At 40.3% G+C, this 24,131-nt stretch overlaps 1 protein-coding gene across 1 annotated transcript; it reads right to left on the bottom strand.

Moving 5' to 3' along the window:
* Nucleotides 1-1,117: 1,117 nt before the first annotated feature.
* Nucleotides 1,118-15,430, bottom strand: LOC307148978 (B-cell receptor CD22; the record flags this gene model as incomplete). Its single annotated transcript, XM_079854967.1, has 8 exons — nucleotides 1,118-1,131; nucleotides 4,491-4,554; nucleotides 5,349-5,429; nucleotides 5,580-5,625; nucleotides 14,315-14,384; nucleotides 14,474-14,722; nucleotides 14,810-15,058; nucleotides 15,148-15,430. 8 exons carry the CDS (start codon nucleotides 15,428-15,430, stop codon nucleotides 1,118-1,120), a joined length of 1,056 nt encoding a protein of 351 aa, XP_079711093.1.
* Between the last annotated feature and the right edge of the window lie 8,701 nt (nucleotides 15,431-24,131).

Below are 24,131 nucleotides of genomic sequence, written 5' to 3'. Positions count from 1 at the left end.
ACGGGCCGTGCCGGGCTAATAGCCTCGGGCCTGGAGCACCGGGCCCAAAATCTGCTGCGTTTCCACTGTCGGGCCAGTGCGAGCCAGGGCTTTAAACGGGAGCACCGGGCCCAAAATCTGCTGCGTTTCCACTGTCGGGCCAGAAGCTCCACAGCGCTTCACTAAAACACGCCGTAACGCCTCTCTGGAACAACGTCACACTGGCCCATCTTTTCACCACCAAATGGAAGTTTTATCAACAAAAATAAACTAATCAGAAGGAAATCACTGGAAACAGCGAGATTGTGCCACCGTTTGCTGGTATTTTTGTTGTTTACTTGAATATTTAAAATCCAAGCATCGATGTTTTACCACAGGTTTACAATAAAAAGTGATACATTGATCATAATGAATTAATTTATGTCAAAATTGCACACTAGTCACACATAAATAAATTACCGTTAGCGTTAGGTCTATTTCACTAAAGAAAGAGGACACACTTACTTATTCGCGTCTGTTTCAGTTTATTTGGTAGTTGCAGGACAGATTTACATCACATTTAGAAAGAATGATCATTTCTACAAATATATGCCACCAAAAATACGACCTGAGGAGCTTTAGCACTCTCTCGACTCCCAGTAGGCTACAGATATTTTCAGAGAAACAGAGGAAGCTCCCGAAAAAAAAAGTTGCTTTATTTCATGATAGTCTGGTATAAAGAGACGAGACGTAGGCTACTGACAGATAAAATAAAAACATGATTGTGATAGCCATTATGATTTGTCTGATTTCTTCAAGCATTCACTGTTTTCACGTTCACAGCGTAGGTCCTATGTTACTATGTTTACTATGGTAATGGTTAGCGTGCACAGACTTTTGAATCGCGTATAAATATTGCTACCTTATATGGTGATCAGAATCCACATCGGATCGCAAACAGAAGTCCTTCAAACATGAACGTGAGTTAAATTATAAATTATAAAAATTAATTATAAAATTAAGTCTTTAATGCTGACAGAATCACACACACTAACACGCCCGGCCCTGGCCCGACAGTGGAAACGCGGCTGACACACCTCCACTCAAAACGGCCAATAGAAAAGCAATAGGCTACATTTTTTTTTAATGAACGTTCTGGTTATGAACCTTGATCTGAAGGAGAACACAAGACATCACCTTAGGTCAGAATTAGCGGAAAAATAGCCAACATTTTTCTTTTTTCATTTATCATCAGATGGACAGATCATTTCTCGGGCAGGGGGGGCTGGGGGGGCAGGGCTTATCCTATAGAGCTGGTAAGTCCCGCCCATCCGTAAAACCCCAAGTGGACCTCTAGGTTGAAAAATCGTCAATGAAAGTGAATGGGAGAAAATAATTATTTTCTGGTCCCGTTTGAATTGTGCCATGAATGTGAACATATGTTGTCTGTGAATTTTTTATATAATTTTTCATGTTACGAGTTTGACAGTATATGGTATGATTCTTCGGCTAGCAGTTGTGGAAAAGACATAACGAGAAAGACTACATGTCGCCTATGTGACGTCACCCCATAAAGTTGACTTACCCGTGGTTTTCGCCAACCTCAACGATTTTGTCCTCTCCCTGAAAGAAGGCGGTGAAGTGCACCAAAGACACAGCCATGTTTAGCGGGATCCGTGAGCTAGTGTCCGTGTGCAAGTGCTGGTGACGTTTCAAACGCGTCGAAAGCAGTGAAGAGTTGTAGTCCACAACAGACTGATCTCATGAAATGGCGTATGTATGACACGCCAATTCGTATTTCCATTTTTGGCGTGTTATCAACACGCATAATCGCTTTTCAGCGTGTTTATCAACGCCGTTGATTTACGTTACATTACTGTATATAAATATATATGACCTACCCCAACCGCGTCCCTAAACCTACCCATCACTCGGGTTAATACCATTTATGAGTGTTCCCCTACCATCCTAGGAAAAAAAATATTGCTCCCCAGATGTAGATATACATTTTCCTCCGTTTCGCTCGGACATTTAACGGCGTACATATACACGCGGAATCAATCGGACGTTTAACGGCGTACACATACACGCGCGTGGACATATACGCGGAAAGCTCAAAATGCGTATAAATAACACGCCACTTGACTTGAAAGTGGCGTGTATGTTTACGCAAAGTCATGATGTCATGTTGTCCACAAAGTGCTCTCACACAAAGTCTAACCGTATCAAACTTCTACACGCTAAATTGTAGCATTCTTTACACGAAAAATTATATTAAAAATTCACAGACAACATATGTTCACATTCATGGCACAATTCAAACGGGACCAGAAAATAATTATTTTCTCCCATTCACTTGCATTGACGATTTTTCAACCTAGAGGTCCAGTGGGGTTAGCGGAAGGGGACGGGACTTACCAGCTCTATATCCTATCCCAGCCTCCCCCTAGACACGCCCCTGCTGCAAGAGGGAATAAACTAGACTGAAGGCCTACTGCACTGCATGCATGTTAAATTGCATGTAAGATACATGTTAAATTAATTCTGGCAATAAAAGTCTCCTCTAAACTTCAAGAACATGACCTCCACCAGCACTTTACACCTCCACTGCTGCTCCTGTGAACACATTCACTCTCTCATTAGATGAAGAAACGTCTGTCAATTCGAATAACTAAAGAAGTGCAAACAAGTGTCATCAGCAGGTGGTGCAAAGACACAGAGAACAAAATCACTGATTCACGTAACATATTAAAACTAGGCTACTTAACTTTATATATATATATATATAAAAAAAAAACTATATAAATATTTCCATTTTTGCAGCTTAATAAATGTATACCTTTTTTGTACACAATTATCATGGTAAATGATATACCACTAGTTAGCTGTTCTTGCAATATTAATTTTTATTGGGCAATTTATTTACAGAATACAGTAAAATCTCTAGAATCTGGGTACAGTTTTTCTTCTAAATTATTGAACATTACAAGGATGTGTCAAGTATGTTGTGGATTTTAATACTTATTGAAAAGTTTTGTATTCAATTTCAAAATGGCCAGTTCATCTTGTCTTTTATTATGACAGGGGTCGCTGGAATACCTTACTTGATTGTGATTGGCAAAATGTGATATTCACCCATAATATTTCTGAATAACGACTATTGCACAATAACAACACTGTATAACTTACCGTTCATAATACGTCCTACATAGCTGTGCTCCTCTTCCTCCTCCCGCAAACGCCACAAATATGATAATAATCAACTCGTATTTGTAGGAAGAGTGTTTTTAAAGTAATTTCGCCCGCGTTTTCTCTGGCGGGCTGCAGTCTCGATCCGAGCGGGAGATTGAAAACCCGAAGTGGAGCGCGAGCGGTGGATTGCATGACGCTTTAAGCGGGGATGGGAATATTAGTCGCTCCGCTCCACCCATTTATACTATTCCAGTCCGGCTTTCAGTCTGTGTTTCGGTTAGTCACTCATGATGAGTTGCTTCTGTTGGAAGTTGGAACTAGTTTCGTCGTCGTAGAAGGAATACGAACTAACTTCAAGTTGAAACGTAAGTAAAGGACTTGTTAATTGAAATATTGTTGTTTCGAACAACAGCAAGATTGCGAGTGTAATTTAGTTTAGTATTATATTCATTAGGCTAAATGATTCAATTCAATTCACGTTCATTTGTAGGGCTTTTCACAACACACATCATTTCAAAGCAGCTTCACAGAAAGTGCATGAGTCCATATATTACAATTTAGAGTGATCTGTTATCACATAACTGTCTAAGTTATGTTTTTCAGAAATGTAGCCTATACAAAATCACAGTTAGCTTATTTTTTTTAATTATTTTTTTTAAACAATGTAGAGCATTTAATGCAGATACAATGAGCTCATTGAAGTAATGAATACTACTGAAAAGATGATTATGACATTAAGAAAATATAGCATTGGTGCATGTTGATTCAGATTTTGCTGAATCTGACAAGGTTTTTTTTCTCTAGCATGTAATGCACTTTAATATTTATTATGCTGTTAATCTGCTGTATTGAATGACAGAAAAGTGTGGAAGACATGTACTTTGTACAAGAGCCTATTTTTTTTCTGCCTTTCATTTGAAACATAAACAATACTGATGATTAAGGTTAAAAACATTCTAAATGAAGTAAGCTTCATACATGATAAAGCATAAAGTATAAAGTAAAAACACACTTAAGTGATTACAAACTTTGCATTAATTCATTAACCTTTTACTTCAATTTTCACCAAGGCATCCATCTATAAAATTATCCTTAATATACTTCAGTTATACGTCATGACACTCCTGTCAATCATTCAGGGCTCCTCCCACAAAGAGATGCATTAAGGCTGTAATATTTACTGTGTCCAAAACATTACATCCTCTTCTTGTTAGTCTGAATAAGAAAGAAAGAAAGTAAAAACTTTAATACTGAACTATTTAAATAAAAGCATCAACAACATGTGTCAAGAGGAAAGGCTAATAGATTGGGTTTAGTCTCTATCTAGTGGGTATTCTTACTTGCTCTAAGATTTTCATACAGAGACGAGTCCAGTTCGGGTTTACAATCATCAAGTTGAGTAGCCTTTATGAATGAAGACAAAGTAAAAACAGGAGTGTGTTGTTTAAATTTCCATATACTTAGTCAATATAGACATTTCCACAATTACATTAATCCGTGTATCATTCGTTCAGTCATTTTTTTATTTAATATTGAAAGTAGAAAAATGAGAAAAGCTTTTTCCTTTTTTCCAAAACAACGAAAAACAAGAATTCAGCTAGAAGGTAGAAAAATGAATAAACAGCTTGAATATTCGATTTCTACACATGGGCGGGAATGAAACGCCCCTTTTCTCTGATTTGTCAGCCGAAGATCATACTGATCATAGGCTCTTCCTCGGTACGGGTTGTGTCGAGCCATTCGTTAGTCTGGTTGTTTGATGAGAAAAAAGATGAAATGTAGTTGCAATAAACAAGATAAAAATCCGCACATCATCAGCAGCAGCAGTGGAGGACTCTTATTCTGCAGTGCAGAACTGAGGAAGAACTGATGACGGATCAGTTTGATCTTCGGCTGACAAATCAGAGGAAAGGGGCGTTTCATTCCCGCCCACGTGTAGAAATCGAATATTCAAGCTGTTTATTAATTTTTCTACCTCAGAACGAAAAATCAAGCTGAATTCTTGTGTTTCGTTTTTTTGGAAAAAAAAATTAAAATGAAAAAGGAACTGTTTTCTCATTTTTCTACTTTCAATATAAAAAAAAAAAACAAAAAAAACGACTGAACGAATGATACACTGATTGACATTGAGTGTTTGAGTGTTTAATTCCTTTTGGCTAAAGGTGAAGAGAGTTTAGTCTTTTGTAGGAAACACTTACCGTTACATTCTCATACACAGCATCCCTCAATTCAACATCATAACCGTTGCGTCTGTCATGATGAGGTCTGGAATGATTCATCTTTGCCATTAAAGAAAAAACAGAATAAAGAAAAAATAAATAACGTCTATAAACAACTCACTAGAAAAAGTCACTGCTACATTCAGACTTTCAATCTTTTAGATACCAATTCATTTAGAGACCATATCAACGTCTGATCATTATTCTCACCTGAGATCCCTGTGTGTCTTTTCTCTTTTTCATCCACCTGGTTCCCCTTTAAAGACAGTGATTTGACACAATTACATTTACATTTAGTCATTTAGCATACGCTTTTGTCCAAAGCAACTTACAAATTAGGACTAAATTAAGCGAGTCATCGTGAAGAGGCAAAAACAACGCAATAAGTGCTTAAAATACGAAGTTCAGGCATTGTTCAGAGTAGCATAAGCCCGATAAGGGAGGATTAAAGGAAAAGGAAATAATTATTTTCTGGGTTTTTTTTCTGGGATCCTGCATTCCGGATGAGAATGAGAATTCTGAGAATGTTCTGGAGAGTGATTTTGTGGCTTTCTGTGATGGAACCACGAGCCGTCACTCATTGATCTGGTAGGGATGTAGACTCGTAGGAGTGAGTGAAAGTAGGAGGGAGCTGAGCCTGTGAATGATCTGTAAGCAAGCGTCAATGCCTTGAACTTGGTGCGAGCAGCGAGAGGTAGCCAGTGCAGAGAGATGAACAGAGGAGTGACGTGGGCCCTCTTGGGCTCATTGAAGACAAGACGAGCTGCAGCATTCTGAGTCATTTGTAGAGGTTTAGTTGCACATGATGGAAGTCCAGCCAGAAGAGCATTGCAGTAGTCAAGCCTAGAGATGACCAGGGCCTGGACGAGAAGTTGTGTTCATGCTCAGTTAGGAAAGGCCTGATCTTCCTGATGTTGTGCAGTGCAAACCTGCACGATCGAGCTGTCTTTGAAATGTGATCTGGGAAGGTCAGCTGGTCATCCAATATTACTCCAAGATTTCTGACCGACCTTGATGGGGTGATTGATGATGAATCTAGCTGGATAGTGAAGTCGTGCTGTAGAGACCGATTGGCAGGGAGGACGAGAAGCTCAGTCTTTGCCAGGTTGAGCTGCAGGTGATGTTCCTTCATCTATGCCGAGATGTCCGCCAGACAGCTTGAGATCCGTGCAGCTACTGTGGGATCATCTGGTTGAAATGAGAGGAAGAGCTGTGTGTCATCAGCATAGCAATGGCAAGAGAAGCCATGTGCCTGTATGATGTGTCCCAGTGATGTGGTGTAGATGGAGAAGTGGAGAGGTCCAAGAACTGAACCCTGAGGAACCCCTGTGGTCAGTTGATGTGCATTGGATACCTCACTTCTCCATGCAACCCTGAAGGACCTACTTGTGAGATAGGATTCAAACCAGTGGAGGGAAGTTTCTGTGATGCCCAGTGATGAGAGGGTGGACATAAGGATCTGATGATTCACAGTGTCGAAGCAGTGTTAATTTCGTTAACGAAAACTATGACGAAAAATGTTCGTTAACGACCTTTTTTTCCCTGACTAAGACAAGACGATGAGAGACGACACCCATGTCATTAAACGATAACTGTGACTATATCAACACATGCAATCTTGTTGCCGAAAAAAGACTGAAATGTGTTTTTTTTTTACTTGATCAAAACCTTTGATCAAAGGTTTATTTTTATAAACCTTTTTTTTTTTGTCAAATAAAGGAGGCGACAACACATTGACTGTTTTTAGGAGCGTTCATGATTACGGTTGCCAGATTTTAATAATTTAAACCCCCAGTCAGAGCTTTTCTGTTAAAAGAACACATTTTTTACCTGTTCTTTTCAATAGTATCAGGCAACCATGTGCGTGCGTTATCTATTACACTGCTGAATAAGCGCGCATGATCTGAAAACACAGACAAGTAAGCTGATATCCAGCAGTGTTTTTAATGTTGATCATATTATACGATGCAATGTTTTCTGAATATCCACACGATTTCAAATGTGACATAGATTTTATAAAACAGTTCAACAAACAGAAGGGTAACATTAAAGGGAGGGTGAATTGCTGTTTCATGCATACTGAGTTTTTTACACTGTTAAAGAGTTGGATTCCCATGCTAAACATGGACAAAGTTTCAAAAGTTAAGTTGTACGTTTGAAGGAGTATTTTTGTTCCAAAAATACTCCTTCCGGTTTGTCACAAGTTTCGGAAAGTTTTTTTCGAGTATGGCTCTGTCTTACGTAAGATAGAGCGGAATTTCCTTATATGGGTCCTAAGGGCACTTCCCCGCGGCCGCGCGCGCACTCGCAGACCAGAGAGAGAAGAGAGCGAAAGCAGTACGTTACCTCAAAGCGCTATGCTCGGCTTTTAGGGAAGTCAATGTCACCAAAGAAGTGGGTTTTTGGTTGGCAGGGCAAGACAACCCTGCACAGATTCCCAAAGAACCCAGCGTTAAGGGAATAGTGGATGGAGTTTGTTTTTTCAAAGCATCAACGGAGGTTGTGCACGACTCTTTGTTCCCTGCATTTCGACGATGATTGTTTTATAAACAAAGCACGACGGATTTGCAGATCGTCTAATGCTTAAGGATCGAGCAGTCACAATGATAAAGTTTCGCTGTCGCAATGCGGTGAGTAAACTACTTCAAATGTCTCTCTGTGTTGTTGTTAGATCAGTTAGCACAGCTATAGCACACCGCCCACACGGCCCGCCCCCAGCCGCTCGGTTTTTTCCGGAAAGACTCGGTACATCCAATCTTTCACTTATAAATATAATAAAACTAAAGACGTTTTGGAGATATGAAGGATGCAATACTACTCTATAGGTACTCAAGATTAACAGGAGATTGAGTGAAAATGAGCATTTCACCCCCCCTTTAAGTGATGTACTACATTTAAAACAATATTGTCAGTAGGCTTATTGCTCTATTTTGCAACGAAAGTCATAGCAGAACTGCAGCACACAGCGATGATTCGTGAATGAATCTGTGGCTTTGAACGAATCGTGAGATTCAATGACCGGTTCATAAATATAGCAACTTGCTTCATTACTGAATGAATGATTGACTCGATGACTCACTCATAAAGACAGTGACTCACCGCCACCTACTGGCAATTTTAATTTAGCCTAATATTTAAAAGTATCACTTCGTTTTTACCATCATTGCATATTTATTGAACATTGTTTTATTTAAAGCATTATTTATTTTATAAAGGTAATTAGAAAAATTAATTCTATAGTTATGCGCAATATTATAATAATTAATAATATTAAAGTTATGAATATATGTGCGCAGGTTTGTAATTCCCTACAAACCAAGCCTTAAACTACTTGTCTGGCCTTAACATTTTGATACAGAATTGTATCACTTCGGGGTAGATACGGCAATTATCCCGACAACGCTTTATCTGTAGAGTGGTAAAGGGATACTCCTGTGTTGTCATCGGGTCCAGGCGAAGGTCCTTCATCAGATGTGGATACGGCCTGGATCCGGCAGGCTGCGGGAAAACCTCGGGATAAACAAAGACACTAAAATTTGCGTAGATGCCATTCTTCTTATGATGTAACGAGTACATCAGGATTTATGGGAAGTGTTCCCGGTTCCAGCTGACCTAATTTATGCAGCCTAACATTGGATTATAGAAGTCTATAATGTATTATGTGAATGCTAGGTCAAAGAGATGTGTCTTTAATCTAGCTTTGAACTGACAGAGTGTGTCTACTTCCCAGACAATGTTAGGAAGACTGTTCCAAAGATTTGGTGCTAAATAGGAAAAGGATCTACCGCCAGAAGTCGATTTTGATATTCTAGGTATTATCAACTGGCCGGAATTTTGAGATCGCAATAGACGTGATGGACTATAATGCGTTAAGAGCTCGCTCAAGTACTGCGGAGCTAAACCATTTAGTGCTTTGTAAGTAATCAGCAATATTTTTTTATTTATACGATGTTTAAAAATTGGTACCTTAATTTAAATTTCTCATAAGCTTAATTGAATTGGCCTAGAGAGAAAAATTATAAGGGAATTATAGGCTATATATTTTTTTGTCTAAAGACTACATATAAATAGCTACCAAAATGAATGTCAGTAACTGCAGTTTGACTAAAAGTAAGGACTAAAAGTTGACAAAAAATGCAATGACTTTTCGTCAACTAAAACTAGACTAAAACTATGAAAGACAAAATTACTAAAATGTGACTAAGACCAATAAGCATTTTCGTCTGAAGATGAAGACTAAGACTAAATCAAAAATGGCTGCAAAATTAACACTGTGTTGAAGGCAGCAGGCAGATCCAGCAGAATGAGAACTGAAAATTTGGAAGCAGCTTTTGCGATCCGTAGGGCTTCTGTGACCGACAGTAATGCAGTCTCAGGTGAATGCCCTTTCTTGAAGCTGGATTGGTCGACATCAGTGATGCGCGGGTCAATGTATAAACAACCCGCACCTGACCGACGTTTTCAACTAACCCGCCCGCAACTCTGACCGCAAAAAAAAAAAAAAAAAAAAATATTGTACCCAACCCGCATTTTTTAAAAGTAGTAAACACTCATCGTAGCGTCATTGGGCCATAGACATAGGAACTAGGCTAGTGTTATGTAATAAAAGCTTGATTTATTCATTTATTTCGTTTAATTTTCTTAACAATTAAGATGCTGCATGTGTTTATCCAGTCTAATCGAAGTGTGCGTCCCCCGACTTTCCCAACAAAAATCCCGGCCCCTCTCAGAAAATACATAAAACTGACATTACTGAGCTATATGCGTTTAAAAGTAGCCTATTAAAATGGTACAATGGCATTGCTCAGTTCAACGTGTTGGGAAATCGGGCATTTTGTCCCGCGTCAGCATTTATTCAAAAGTTAATAACGCTCAACATTCAAAAGGTAAATAAGGATTTCCCACTTATAGGCTATTAGTAGGCTTAGGCTATTTCACCACATGGATGCATTATTACTTACTTTCATTATTTCGGCAAATGTCTCCCACACTTTGCTCTTTCTATTTGTGTATTTGCGGAGCTTCCACTCCCCAGTCTTCACCTTTTCTCTTGCCGCCTCCATCTCTACCTGCAGACTGAGCTCGTGCGTCATCTTCGCGCCAGTTATTCAGCCAATAAAGTGTAGGCCTATGTAGGCTATTTCATAGAAAATTAATTGTCTAGTACTATATACAAAGGTTTAATTGTCATCTTTATTTCAAACGACCCGACCGACCGCGACCCGAATATCATTACAAATATTTTTGGATGACTCGTAACCGCGGGTGACCACAGGCACCCGCTCATTTCGGATCAACCCGCGCATCACTGGTTGACATCCAGCTGGTTGTTCAGAGACAAGAAGGATGTTACTTGGTTGAAAACAGCTCGTTCAAGTGTTTTCGCAATGAATGGTAGGAGAGAGACAGGTCTGTAATTCTCTACATATGATGTATTTAGTGTTGGGTTTTTAAGCAGTTGAGTTACCCCAGTCTGCTTGAATGCAGTAGGGAAAGTGCCAGTATGGAGGGATGAGATGATGATGTGTGTGAGTGCTGGTAGAAGTGTGGGAAAGATGGCTTGTAGAAGTTGTGAGGGGATAGGGTCTAAAGGGCAGGTGGTAGGATGACTGGACAGAATAGGTTTAGATACTTCTTCCTCGGTTAGCGGAGAGAAGGAGGAGAGAGGGTTATTGGCTGTGGGAGGGGTCAGTCTGGGTTCCTGTGTGTGTGGAGCTGAAAACTGACTGCTGATGGTTGTTGTTTTGTTGGTGAAGAAGTCAGCAAAATCATCAGCAGTTAAAGAGGAGGCGGGTGGAGGTGGACAGAGGAGAGAGTTGAATGTCTTGAAGAGTGATCATGTGTTAGAGGAGCTGTTGATCTTGTTGTGGAAATATGAAGATTTTGCAGCATGAACATCCACAGAAAAGGAAGAGAGGAGAGATTGATACATACTCAGGTCAGATGTGTCTTTTGATTTGCACCATTTCCTCTCCGCTGCCCTGAGTTCGGTCCGGTGTTCACGAAGAACCTCAGATAATCAGGGGTTAGAGGGAGTAGTGCGTGCTGGCCTGGAGGAGAGAGGGCAGATATTGTCTAGAGAAGAGGTTAGAGTGGAGCATAAGGTATCCGTTGCAGTATTCATATCCAGAGATGAGAATTGTGAGGGTGAGTGTTGAGAAGATGACACGGCAGAGGAAAGATGGGAGGGAGAAAGTGTGCGCAGGTTTCGTCTGAAAGTGACTTGTAGGGGGGTTGGTGGTGCACGGGTAGGAAGTTGTAGATTGAAAGTAATGAGGAAATGATCTGAAACATGGAGAGGTCTCACCAAAATGTTGTCTGTGATGCAGTTGCGTGTCTAAACCAGGTCCAGTTGGTTGCCTGATTTGTGAGTACCTGTGGTGATGAGTCGTTTCAGATCGAAAGAGGCTAGGAGAGAGATGAAGTCTGTTGCATACGGCTTCTCGAGATGAATGTTGAAGTCACCAAAGACTACAAGTGTCCTCAGGGAAAGAGGACAGCAGCACATCCAGCTCCTCTACAAAGCTTCCCAGCTGACCTGGGGGGCGATAAATGACTACAATGTGGATCTTACTGGGAGTTGTAAGTGTAATGGCATGATATTCAAACGAGTTGTTATTGCATAGAGAAGAGAGCGCTGAGTATTTCCAATTGTTAGAAATGAGAAGCCCATTACCCCCACCACTCCCAGACTGGCGAGGAGAGTGAGAGAAAGAGAAAGTGTAAGAGAGAGCAGCGGGGGTTGCTGAGTCTTCTGGACGAATCCAGGTCTCAGTCAAGCCCAAGATATTAAGAGTAGATTGAGATGCAAAGGCTGGAATAAACAGCTTTGTTGACTGCTGACTGACAATTCCATAGACCCACAGAAAGAGAGAGAGGTCTGTGTGAGGATGAGAGAATGGGACGCAGATTAGCAGTATTGCGCTGCCTCCTGCACGGGATCAAAGAGCTTTGTCGAGAGACCACAGGAATGTATTGAAAGCACATGTTGAGTAAGGGTAAGTAAGAAAAAAGTGTGAAAGGAAAGGGAGAAGAAGATACTTAAGTGCCTTCCTGGTGTCCATGCTCGGTGGAGTCGCACAGGTAGAGTCGCATGGTCTTTACCCGAGTCGGTCTTCACACGAGGAGGCTGAACACGAGAGCTGAACGCTTCCGCGACAGCGCACAAAATATATAAATATAATGCTTTCACCGCTGAGTGAGGACAGCTGTCTCGGACCAGCAATTAGCACAGCAAACGCAAATCGCCTTCTGATAATATAGTTCCCAGTATGTATACGGTTAGAGGATGGTTGTGTCTCATGTGACCTTGTTATTCGTAAACGCTGTGACTATACAAATCACAACATGTAAATAGGAAAATGTTGGCGTTATTTTGTCACTTACTGGGAGGAGTTTGCTAGATGGAGCCGTTTACCTCCAGTCTTTGTGCTAAGCTAGGCTAGCGGAAGGTGCGTCAGACAGAGTTAGGGCACGCACGGAGAAGAAAAGGGTATGCATGGACTTATCTAACGCTGGGGGATACGGTGAATAAGCTAATGTCCCAAAAAAGTCGGTGTGTTCCTTTAAATCCTAAATATTGTCAAATAGGCGCTTTTACATTTCGCTTTGAAACCAAATCTTCCGCCATCGTTTTGTCAGTCAGCTCGGGGGCGGTGTTGCTATGGGCAAGTGATGTAACTGTTGTGGCTAAACAACGGTAACACCGACAATCACAGCAAGCCTAGTAGAGATCAATTAGACATTGTTTTACAGCAGGAGCACGTTAAGATTGGTTTGTTGCCAATCAAAAGGGGCTGTATTCACAAAGCATTTTATCTTACCACTAAGAGTACTCCTAAATCGCACTAAAAGATTTTAGCTAGGAGTTTTCTCTTAAAAGTTATTCACAACGCCTTTCAGACATACTCTTAGTTAAGAAAAATGACAACAACTAAACTAAGAGTGAGTCTTCGTTGCTATGGATGACGTCATTACTCATGCACTAGCTTGACTGAAGTGACCACCTTGATTGGCTGATGATTGTAACGCGGGAATGATTCCAAACACCTCCCCTACGATGATGAGTGACAGGTGACAGGTCTGAGAATGCGTGCGCTTAAGTACTGCGAAGGACGGAAGATGATAAATAACTGAATAAATAGCCTAAATGAATAAAGAGTAAGGCTAAACAAATAACCTAGTAGCCTAATGAAACATATGGATTGATGCAATATCTTTGCAACATTATTGAATGAATCTGTGACTATATGCCTCTGCCTACGTTTGCAAAACTGTTCCCTCGCGATTGGAAGCTCCTGTTGCCGCCGCATACGCATTTCAAAACATCGCAACGTGAAATGCCACAAAAAGCGGTTTGTGAATAGGTCTTAGTGAGTTAGGAGTCCTCTCGACTTCTGTTAAGCTGTCCCAGGCTTAGTTGCTACTTTTATGGCTAAAATGCTTCGTGAATTACTCTTAGTCAAAAAAATTAGGAGTCCTAAAGTTACGAGTGACACGCCCATTATTTTTAGGAGTTGCTCCTAAATTCGCCAGTTAGGAGCTACTTTTAGCCTTAAAATTCTTTGTGAATACGGCCACAGGTCTTTATTTAATATGCATCATAGAATAGGAGCACACGGTGAAACACATTAGAAACATCTTATGTTCAGTAAAATCACTTGTTTGAAGAGTTTTTTGATCCCTGGTTAAATATGTTTTGAAATAAACGCCTAGCCTACCTAACACATTTAATGGCTTGAATATATACATTTAGAAAACGTAACTACTGCAGGCTCGCTTCATGTTTACCTCTAATGACGACCTTGCTTATTCAACCATCGATACGTTTTTTTTACAAATAACGAAATAATCGACAAAGTTAAGCGATTGTTGATTAATTGTTAGCATAAATTCACAACCTTCTGACTCATTCACACACATAAGACCACAGACACACGTTTTACCAAATCAGCATCATGATGATCACTGCAGCTCCACAAATCACTCCTATGGATATGTATATCACCAGACTTCCTAATAGCACAAATGTATAAAACATCAAAAAAATAATAATAATTTGCTTCACTATAGAAAGAGTAATGGAAGTATATGAGCTGCTCTACCTTTAACTGTGACAGTTACAGAGTCTGATCTCTGAGATCCATGTTGATTGTGAGCCTGACAGTAGAAGCGTCCACTCTGCAGTGCACTGAAACTCTGTCCAGATCCAACAGCTGAGGTTTCATTCTCCTTAAACCAGCTGAAGTTCAGAGCAGGAGGGTTTGAGTCACTGATGCAGTTCAGAGTCACTGAATCTCCCTCCACTATTACACCAGATCCACTGATCAACACTGAGACGTTCTTTGGTGGGTCTAAAAAGGACAAAAATTAAAACCTTGAATAAATTCATTCAAACACAATCTTCACATTTTAAAAAATACAAATGAATCTGTACTCACACATGACATTGAGCTGAACAGCAGGAGAGTTGTGAGTGTGTCCGTCTACAGCACAGCTATATCTGCCTGAATCCTCTCTTCTGACTGACTGCAGCATGAGTTCATTGTTTCTGTCTCTTCTCTCAGTTAATGGCTGTGAGTTTCTGTACCAGATGAATGTTGCTCTGTCAGTCAGAGCGCAGCTGCTTTTACATCTCAGAGTGACTGAATCTCCCTCTGTCACTCTCTCAGGAGACTCCACCTGAAGATCTGAACACAACACACACATTATATCTAGTGCTGCTGTCATACACTGATTATTATTCAATATAATGCACAGAAGAAGAGATAAACCTCACCAAAGTCATCTGTGACATTAAGAGTCACTCCTGGAGCACCAATCCATTTCACATTAGATTTATCAGTGAGGTATCTGAAATAGTACATGTGTGAATCCTTCAGTGTCACATGACTCAGTCTGACGGTGCAGTTCTGCTGTTTATCTCCCAGATACTGAAGCCTCTGACTGTATTCAGGGTCCTCAGACAGATCAGGATGTTCTCCATTATCTTTTACCAGTGTTTTGGTCCAGAACACTTTCTTGATCTGACGTCCAGTAGGGTATGTATAATTGCAGCTCATTATCACTGTTGAGTCATTTAGTGCACAGATGTGTGAAGGACTGTAACTCACACCCTCTTTCTGACTACAACCCCCTAAAAAAAGTTAATCCTGAACAAATTAGCATTAGTTTGTGCATAAAAACTGCAGAATGCAAAAATTCCTGAGCAAGGGTTGCAGAGACTCACCGTGAATCATGAGCAGAAAGATCAGAGGAAGAGGAGGAGCCATTCTGACTGACGTCACCATAGCAACATCTGCAACAAATTTAGTGGCTTATTTTCAGCTTTAATGTCAGCTTGAAACATAACAACATATACTACTTTATTTATCAAAGAACATGACAGCAACAGTCATTTTTGCACTGCATGAGTTTGTAACTGTCCAACGTCTTTCACTTCCCCGTTTTGATTGACAGCCCATCATAGACAGTAGGACACTGCCCTGCCCGACTTTAATTTCATACTGACAAACTGTTATAAAGCACCTTAGTTGACTTTTGTATCAGTGCATTGCTAATGTTTACAAAACATACTCTGGAGCTTGTTGTCACTCTGGTGAATATGCAGGATTATTTTTAAAAGCCACTTTAATATATAAGTCTTGGGTATAAGTCTTTATAATATATATAATATATCTTCATTATATAGTTATCTGTTGTGTAAAATATTAAAAAGGATTTTTTATCAATTTGTTTTTCGCCAATTGGACTTTTGATTTTAAACCATATAGTTACTGAGACACAGCCCTGTGACAACTAGCCCCAACCAATCTCCCATAAATCCCCCACACTTAAGATATTTAACAGAACAGTTATAAAATCACGCTCTTACCCGTTTCACCAACACCAGTGACCAGTGACAGCACTACAAATGATCAGGCTGAAACCAGTATTGGCGTTTTCACACTCTGAATGACACGTGATTAACACCTTATACTTTAATATGAGCTCATGACACCTCAACTAGTGCAGATCGAGCAGAGGAAGTATCTTTGATCTCGACGCAATACAGACACAGTCAGGCAGTAAGAAGTAAGTAATCCAGACACGAGCAGGAATAGTAAACTAGAGAGGTGCTGATGAAAGCAAGACGGCAAGACATGAACACCAGAACGATCTGACAATGAACACAGCAAACACAAGGCTACATATAGGGAACATTGACCAACTATCCTGGTATGGAAACTGCTGGATCCGGGATTGTAAAACACTGGAAGGAATTGCAGTGACAGTGACGTCCAAAAAACACATTTCATCTCCAGCATCGCCAAATGTGCATTTGACAAACCTGCAATTTACTGACTTATTAATAGCAATCTGGAAGTTAAATAAAGAACTTAAAACACGCAGATAAAGAATTTATCAAGCAGATAAATTCTGAATGTTTTTATCATGAAAACTACTAAGCTTTTTATTCAGTCAGTGGCCTTGTTCTTCTTGAATGATCACATCTCTAAACATGGTCAAAAATGCAGTTTCCTCTTTTGTGGGTGAGAAAACCAAACTTGTGAATCTCTGACAGCCTCATCACAGTGCGATCACGTGACCTTCATACGCCAATGAGAGACGCTGAGGGACATCACACCCAGGAGGAAGAGGAAATCAGCTTAAAATCAGCAAAGTGATTCTCAGAAATGGAAAGAGGAAAATGAATGCATATGCAATCCAGGACGATGGATCTGACAGAGCTATCCTCCTCCACAGTGCAGCTCAGCAGTTGGGCCTCATAGGTCAACCTGAAGACCTTCTGTTTCGAACAGTCAGGCAGCAGTTAAGTATGTTGAGAAATAATGGCAGATGTACGTATTGCCCTGGGTCAATAAAAAGATTTGCATCAGATCCAGACTGGACCAGGAGGTGGTGGAACTCCTGGAAAGGAAGACCGTAAGAGTCGAGGTGGATGGTGTCAAGCGATATGCAACCCTTCTCTTGCGTGTCAAGAACATGGCCAAACTCAGAGCACCCAAAGAGGCAGTATTATCACAGCTGAGCTTTTACAGCTCTTGTTCCAGATCTGCAGAGACAATTGGCTAAACACCAGATTAAATTCCATTTCACCCTCCTAACTCACCACACTTTGGAGGTTGCTGGGAGCGAGAAATTCGCTTTTTGAAAAACGCATTAATGGATACTCTAGGAACTCAATCAGTGACTTTTGAGGTTCTTCAAACTGTGCTGGTGAAATCCAAATCACTGGAATGTACACCATCCGATGTTTCTAATCCTGACCTCATTACTCCAAATTGTCTCCTAATGGGGGGGCCAGATGCTTCACTCCCCCTGACAGTATTCCCCCAGTCTGAGCTGGTCAGCCGATGTCGTCACAGCCAGATCCTTGCCAACCAATTCTGGAGACATTACCTCAAATTCTGCCTGCCTGGATTTCAAAAGTCGTCAAAAATGACATCCGGGTTGGCCCTACGTTGCTGATCATGGATGCTCAGCTACCCAGAGCTCTCTGGCCTGTGGGAAAGGTGTTAGAAGTATTCTCTGTAACTGACACCAGAGTGAGGACAGTCAAGGTTCAGGTGGGAGAAAAATCATACACTTATCCAGTTGCATGCCTTATACAATTACCTGCCATTCCTGATAAAAGTAATCGTAAACCCCACAGAAGAATTGAAGCCTTTTTGTATATGCACATATTTCCTTACGGAAATCTAGGGGCAGTTGTAAACTATAATGTTTTTTTTGTTGTTTTTTTTTGCTCTATCTCTAACCTCTCCCTATTAAATCTCTCCTTCTGTGAGGGACACGCATACACAGCACCTTCCCTGAGCCAATGAGCTTCCAGAAATGAGCTGTTACTGTTTATTTTATAGAAAACCACAACCACACAAACCAGTCCCAGAAAACAATTGCGTCTTCGTTTTGTCTCTAATTGGACAGCCTTTGGTGAGTCAGCACCCTGAGCAGGCAACTTATTCAATATAGTTCAGAGCTATCAAGCAAAAAGCATTTTTTCTATTCCAAGAATACTTCTTATAACATAAGAAAAAACCTCATCATAAAATGGACGGCAAATCAAGCAGCATCCTTCATTTGCTCGAGAATTAGCCAAACGGAGAAAGAAAGAGGAAGTAAAAAGAGCATTTTTTTAAGATGTGTGAGATTTCCACATGCAATTAAACTTTTTATTTCTTCACAGACAAGATTGTTCACATATTGAGTTCCTGCTGAGTAAACAAAACCGTGATCCTTTTTTCTTGAAATTAATTTATTGAGTTTGATGGGACTATAAGATCATCTTCACTAAAACCCTTAGTCTCACTTCCTCTTTTGTGTGTTGATAAGAGGCCTGCAAACTGCTTTAAACTTTTATGCAAATCCTGACCTGGCAGAAGCTGTGTCCTGTACAACACAGACACTCACTTTTTCTTGTTCCATAATGCTTTAAGAGAACCACAAATTACCACTTTATAATTCAGGAAAACCAAGGAGGAGATTGGTTGCAACTGGGAAAGGGATTTGTCATTCCACTGCACATATGGCAATAATCTAGACTGAAGGCCAACTGCACTGCATACGTGCAATAAGCAGTAGCAATAATACTCGCCTCTAAACTTGGAGTAATAGTAATGGTGGGATTGAAGGCTCGCAATATAAGTTTGTAGAGTTCTAGCTGCAAACGTACAACCGGTGTGACCAGTGTTCTAGCGTCATCTCTTCAGGCTCCGCACTGACAGCTGCATTTAGAGGGTCTGCGAAGAGGTCTATGCTTTCTAGTATGCATTAACAAGGAGGCATTAATCACTCTTGAGGTTTTTTGAAGAGCTGCATGGAACAACACTGTATTCAGCTTGTTTGCATCAGGAACACACTTACAGATTAACGAGGAGACATGGAGGGCAGTCCTGAACAGGGTTTACTCTTCTTCCCTCTGCGCACGTCACAGGCTCATACAGTGCAAGGTGGTTCATAGAGCCCACTGGTCGAAGACCAGGTTAGCACGCATTAACCCGTCTATTGACTCGGAGTGTGACAGGTGTCATTCTGGTTCAGGCACTTTAATTCACATGTTCTGGTCCTGCCAGGCCCTGTCTTCCTTTTGGAGACAAATTTTTGTCTCATTGTCAGCCATTACCTCGGCGGATATACTACTCTGCCCAGTCACAGCTTTATTTGGGGTTCTCCCGCCTGGCCATTCTTTGCCTTCTCACTTTTCAGATTTTGTAGCCTTTCTGACTCTTTTAGCTAGGCGTTTAATTCTATTGAATTGGAAAAGCCCTCACCCTCCATCTAACACTCGCTGGATAAGAGATGTTCTTTATTTTATGAAACTGGAGAAAATTAGGTACTCTCTTCACCGACCTAGCACCATTTTTATCAAGCTTTGGCAACCCCTTTGTGAACATATCAAAACTCTCCAGCTTGACCCTGCTCTTTGTGTGTGATCCCCTTATCTCCCCCCACATCTATCACCAATCTAGATGTTGATACTAATTTTGTATTGCCTGGCCAATACACTGGTATGTTTACTGTTACTGTATGTGATTGTACTGTACTCTTTATTTATTTTTTATTTTTTTTTAGGGGAAAATAATCCTCAGTGCATCTTCTCTCTGTAATGGTTTGTGTATTTTCATCTTCCCCTGCTTCTGTAAATTCTGTTTTTTTTTTTTTTTTTTGTATTTTGTGTAATGGTTTAAAGTGTATAAATAAATCATAAATAATAAAAAAAACTTGTAACTTGTAATGTGTAACTTGTACATTCAGTACTCCTTGAGTCCCCCTGGTGGGCTGGATAGAACAACACAACTTTTACAAACCCTGACATATGCAAGTAGGGTGACCACCTGCTAATAAGCCCAAGGGGGGACAAGGGGTATGTTTCTGAGGGACAATGTGGGACACTGTCTGGCGCGGCGGTGCCCCACTGGCAGACTCACTGATAGTGGTTTACCCATTTCTAGCACCACCTTGCATAGTATTAATAATGCCCTATTCTCCTAAACGTGTAATTGTTGATGTATGCTCATGAATAGGCCAACCAATGTGTATTTTTTTTCTAAATAAAGACTCATAATATTTTGAACATTCAATGAATTGACAGATGTACTTCCACTTAAGATTTACTATTTAATTTTATTTATTTTAAAATAAATTTTAATAAATTAATAAATTATAATATAAATTTATAGGATTAACAGGAATTGTAGTTGCTCAACACCACAGGAACAGTTAAAAAAAAGTATTTAAAAAAAATACGATTGACCTCGTATTCCCCTCCCTCCATGTCCGATTGAGAAGGACGTTTTGCAAAGGTCACAAAAAGCCCTCTCGGTATCCCCCTCAACACCTTTCAGCCACAAATATTAATTTCCCCATTCTTGTTTCTTGTACTCACACCTTCTCTTTTTAATTGATGATGGCGTTGGCTCTCAGACAGTCTCTTTCTCGAATTTTTCGAATTGGAAAGCGCGCATCTAAAAGTTCCTTCCTTCCCAGTGTGTCAGGTATGCGCGTGCGTGCGCTGTCATGACAAAAAAGAAAAAGTTGACAACAACCTAGTCAGCAGTTCAACTGAGGGGTGGGTGTGGCAACAATAGCGTGCTGAAATGTCAAGTAATGTTCGTTTGTCTGCTTGGGGCTCGAGTATATAGAGCGACCAACTTTTTTTTGAGCAAGCATAGATTATGCGTGACACGGTCTCAATTTGCGTGACGCGTGAATTGGGCTTCAAACGCTGTGCGCGCACGCGCTACGCGGGACGGGTGGTCACCCTATATGCAAGGCTGGAGGATGTGAAAGACCTGGAAGTGAATTCTGAACTGCTCTTGTAGACTTTCAATTTCTTTTCTGTACTAGGCGAAACACATCTTGCATTTGGGAGCATCTTTGCACATCTCCTCGCAGGCAGAGAAGTGTGTCAAATTTGCCGGATTGGACGGAAATCCACTGTGAAAAAGGTTAAGTTTACGTTGGAAAGCGTTCATATGGGCATATAGGTCTGAAACAGTCCGAGACCAACCTTTTAACTGTGTGTTCAGATAATTCAGATGCGCAGTTATATCTGTGAGGAAGGCCATGTCCCAAATAAATTCTGGATCCCATAGTTTGCTGCTGTAAGCGCTTTTTTAAATGTGAAAATCACCTGATCAGACAGTATATGCAACTGAGATGTTGTCTCATCTCTTACTGAATTGGGCTCAACGCCCTTGGAGGATGATATCTCACAGCTAAATAATGCGCTGGCTATTAACCTGGATTTATTTTCTCCTCGCAAAGTCCGTGAAATCAAGTATACTCGCTCTGCTCCTTGGTATAACAACAACCTTCCTCTCCTTCCCACATAGCAACATTGTTTCGGCCCAGATCCGGCCCACATCTGGCACACGTGGAAAGATGATCTGGCCCACATGCAGCGTGGAATTACGGCACTTGGGTGGGCCGCTCCTGTTTGCCAGATCTGGGCCACAAGCAGGCCATAGCAATGCCACATGTCAGCCAAGAGCAAAGAAATAAACCACAACTGGACCTTATCTGAGACACAAAGTCTGTGTATATTAAATATGGAGCCATCTCAGCCTTAATAAGCCTGTTAACAAGCAGAATCACTGAAAGAAAGAAGAGAACAGAAAAAGAGACCAGCAGAAACACAAGAACTACAACTGACTTCAGACACAGTCTTAGATGAAATCAACTGAAGAGAAAAGAAGACATTAAATCTGTGAAGATCTCAGCAGAGGAGGATTAAACAACTCCACAAACAGCATTACCAGCTTCACTTATTACTAACCAGACTGACTTTATTTCTGTCAGACGTCTACAGAATAAGATTTTATTGACGATAATTTACACTGTGTTATCTAGATCCAGCGCGATATTGTTTTTTCCTCGAGAGACATCGTGGCTTGCAAACGAGCGAACGAAGCGTGGCAGTTGCTCAGTGTTTGGATGTACAAATGAACACAAAAATATTTTTTTAGCTCCTTCATCCGAGCCTCTGGAGAACCAGTGGGTTATGTTAATTTCTGATGTGTAATTGTTCAAGTTCAGACAGATAATCTTTCTCTCAAAGTCGTTCAACACTGTTTATGCATCAGTAAATCGCGTTGCAGTGATAAGATCTTCATTCACGCGATCAACAGGCTGTCATCTGCTCAGTGCTCATCACTGCAACCTTTTATGTGATGGGAATAGATATAAATTCTTAAAAAACTTCTCATGATTCGTTAATCCCGATAGCTGTAATAGTAAAAACGTATAAAAGCTGTAATAGTAAAAGTTTTCCAGATAGCTTTACATGTAATGCCAGATATTTCATATGCAAGGATGTCAGCCAATCACAGCAGTGGGCGTTTACATTGAAGTCTCACAGCAGACACGCCCCTTCAAACAGAGCGTTCAAATCAGAGGATGAAATCAGGCTAGGAAATATGCCTTTTATTTCGAAATTATAACAAATTTTGATCTAAAAAAACATACTAACATTATAAGGGCACCCCATGAAACAATATAAAATAATAAAATAATCCATTCTACGGCCCTTTTAAAGGCACACTATGCAAGATTTGTACCTTAATATAACAGCTTCAAAATCATTTCGATGGTAAACAAACTAGTAGGGTGAATCATCCCGATAGCAAAGCAGGGAGGGGACACCGCTGGCAAAACCAGCAATGCAGGTTTGAGAGGTGGCGCACCGACAAATCTTGCAAGAATCACGACTTGCTTTATGGCACGACGTCTCATACATCAACAATATATGAAGCAGCCTCTATGCAAGACACTAGCACACATTTCAGACGTGAATCATGGCAGAGTCGACGAAGAAAATGAATAAAGCGCGTTCGGAAGAGTCAAGGAGAAGAAACCAACGGCTCTGCGTGAGTGGTGTTTACGATAGTAACGTTAAATACAAGTACTCCACATCGACTCGCTGTTTGAGAAAAACAGAAACTGCTTAGTGTGCCTTTAAATAACTAATCGACCTATGTCAAATCTTCCTTTCCTGGCTAAAATTGTTGAATGAGTTGTAGCTTTACAGTTGCATAACCATCTTTCTGTTAGTAATCTTTTTGAGCAACTTCAATCTGGTTTTTGAACATTTTTATGACTCACAAATGTTATGACTTTTATGACATGACTTTTATAGCCGCCTGTTTGGTTGGCTCTGTGGTTCTGATGGTTCTGTATTTGAGTTTCAGAAGAAATTAAGGAATCTAGGAGTTATCTTTGATTCCCCATTGACATTTGACCCTTGTGTACAAAATGTTGTTAAGACTTCTTTATTTATATCTCAGAGATATTGCAAAATTGCGCCCCATGCTATTCTTTTCAGCTGCAGAAAAGCGAATTGCTTGGAATTGTTAAAACGCATTTAAAAACTTTGTTAGGTTTGGTTAGGAAAGGTAGGTTATTGTTGATTGTGGTAATCATTGCTGGTTTCTTGTTTATTTAATCCACCTATGCTTTTTTGTTTGATTTATTTTGTATTTTGTTTATTACTTTACTTGTATTTTCTTATACTGTAAGCGCTTTGAGAAGCTCCTTTAAAGGCACTATAGAAAACAAAAGTTATTGTTATTATCGCCCGCGTTTTCTCTATCGCTCCGAGCGGGAGATTCTGTTTGAACGGTTTTCATTGTCGTGGAAGGAATAAGTTGAAACATAAATTGCTATATATCAGGGACTTTTTTTAATAGAAATGTTGTTGTTCTGAACAACAGCAAGATTGCGAGTGTAATTTTGTGCAGTAATCCTTATATTGATAATCTT

This window comes from Squalius cephalus (genome assembly GCF_949319135.1).
Source record: "Squalius cephalus genome assembly, chromosome: 2".
Classification (NCBI taxonomy): domain Eukaryota; kingdom Metazoa; phylum Chordata; class Actinopteri; order Cypriniformes; family Leuciscidae; genus Squalius; species Squalius cephalus.
Note: the sequence above shows the minus strand (reverse complement) of the source record. Positions and strands in the feature narration are given on the sequence as shown.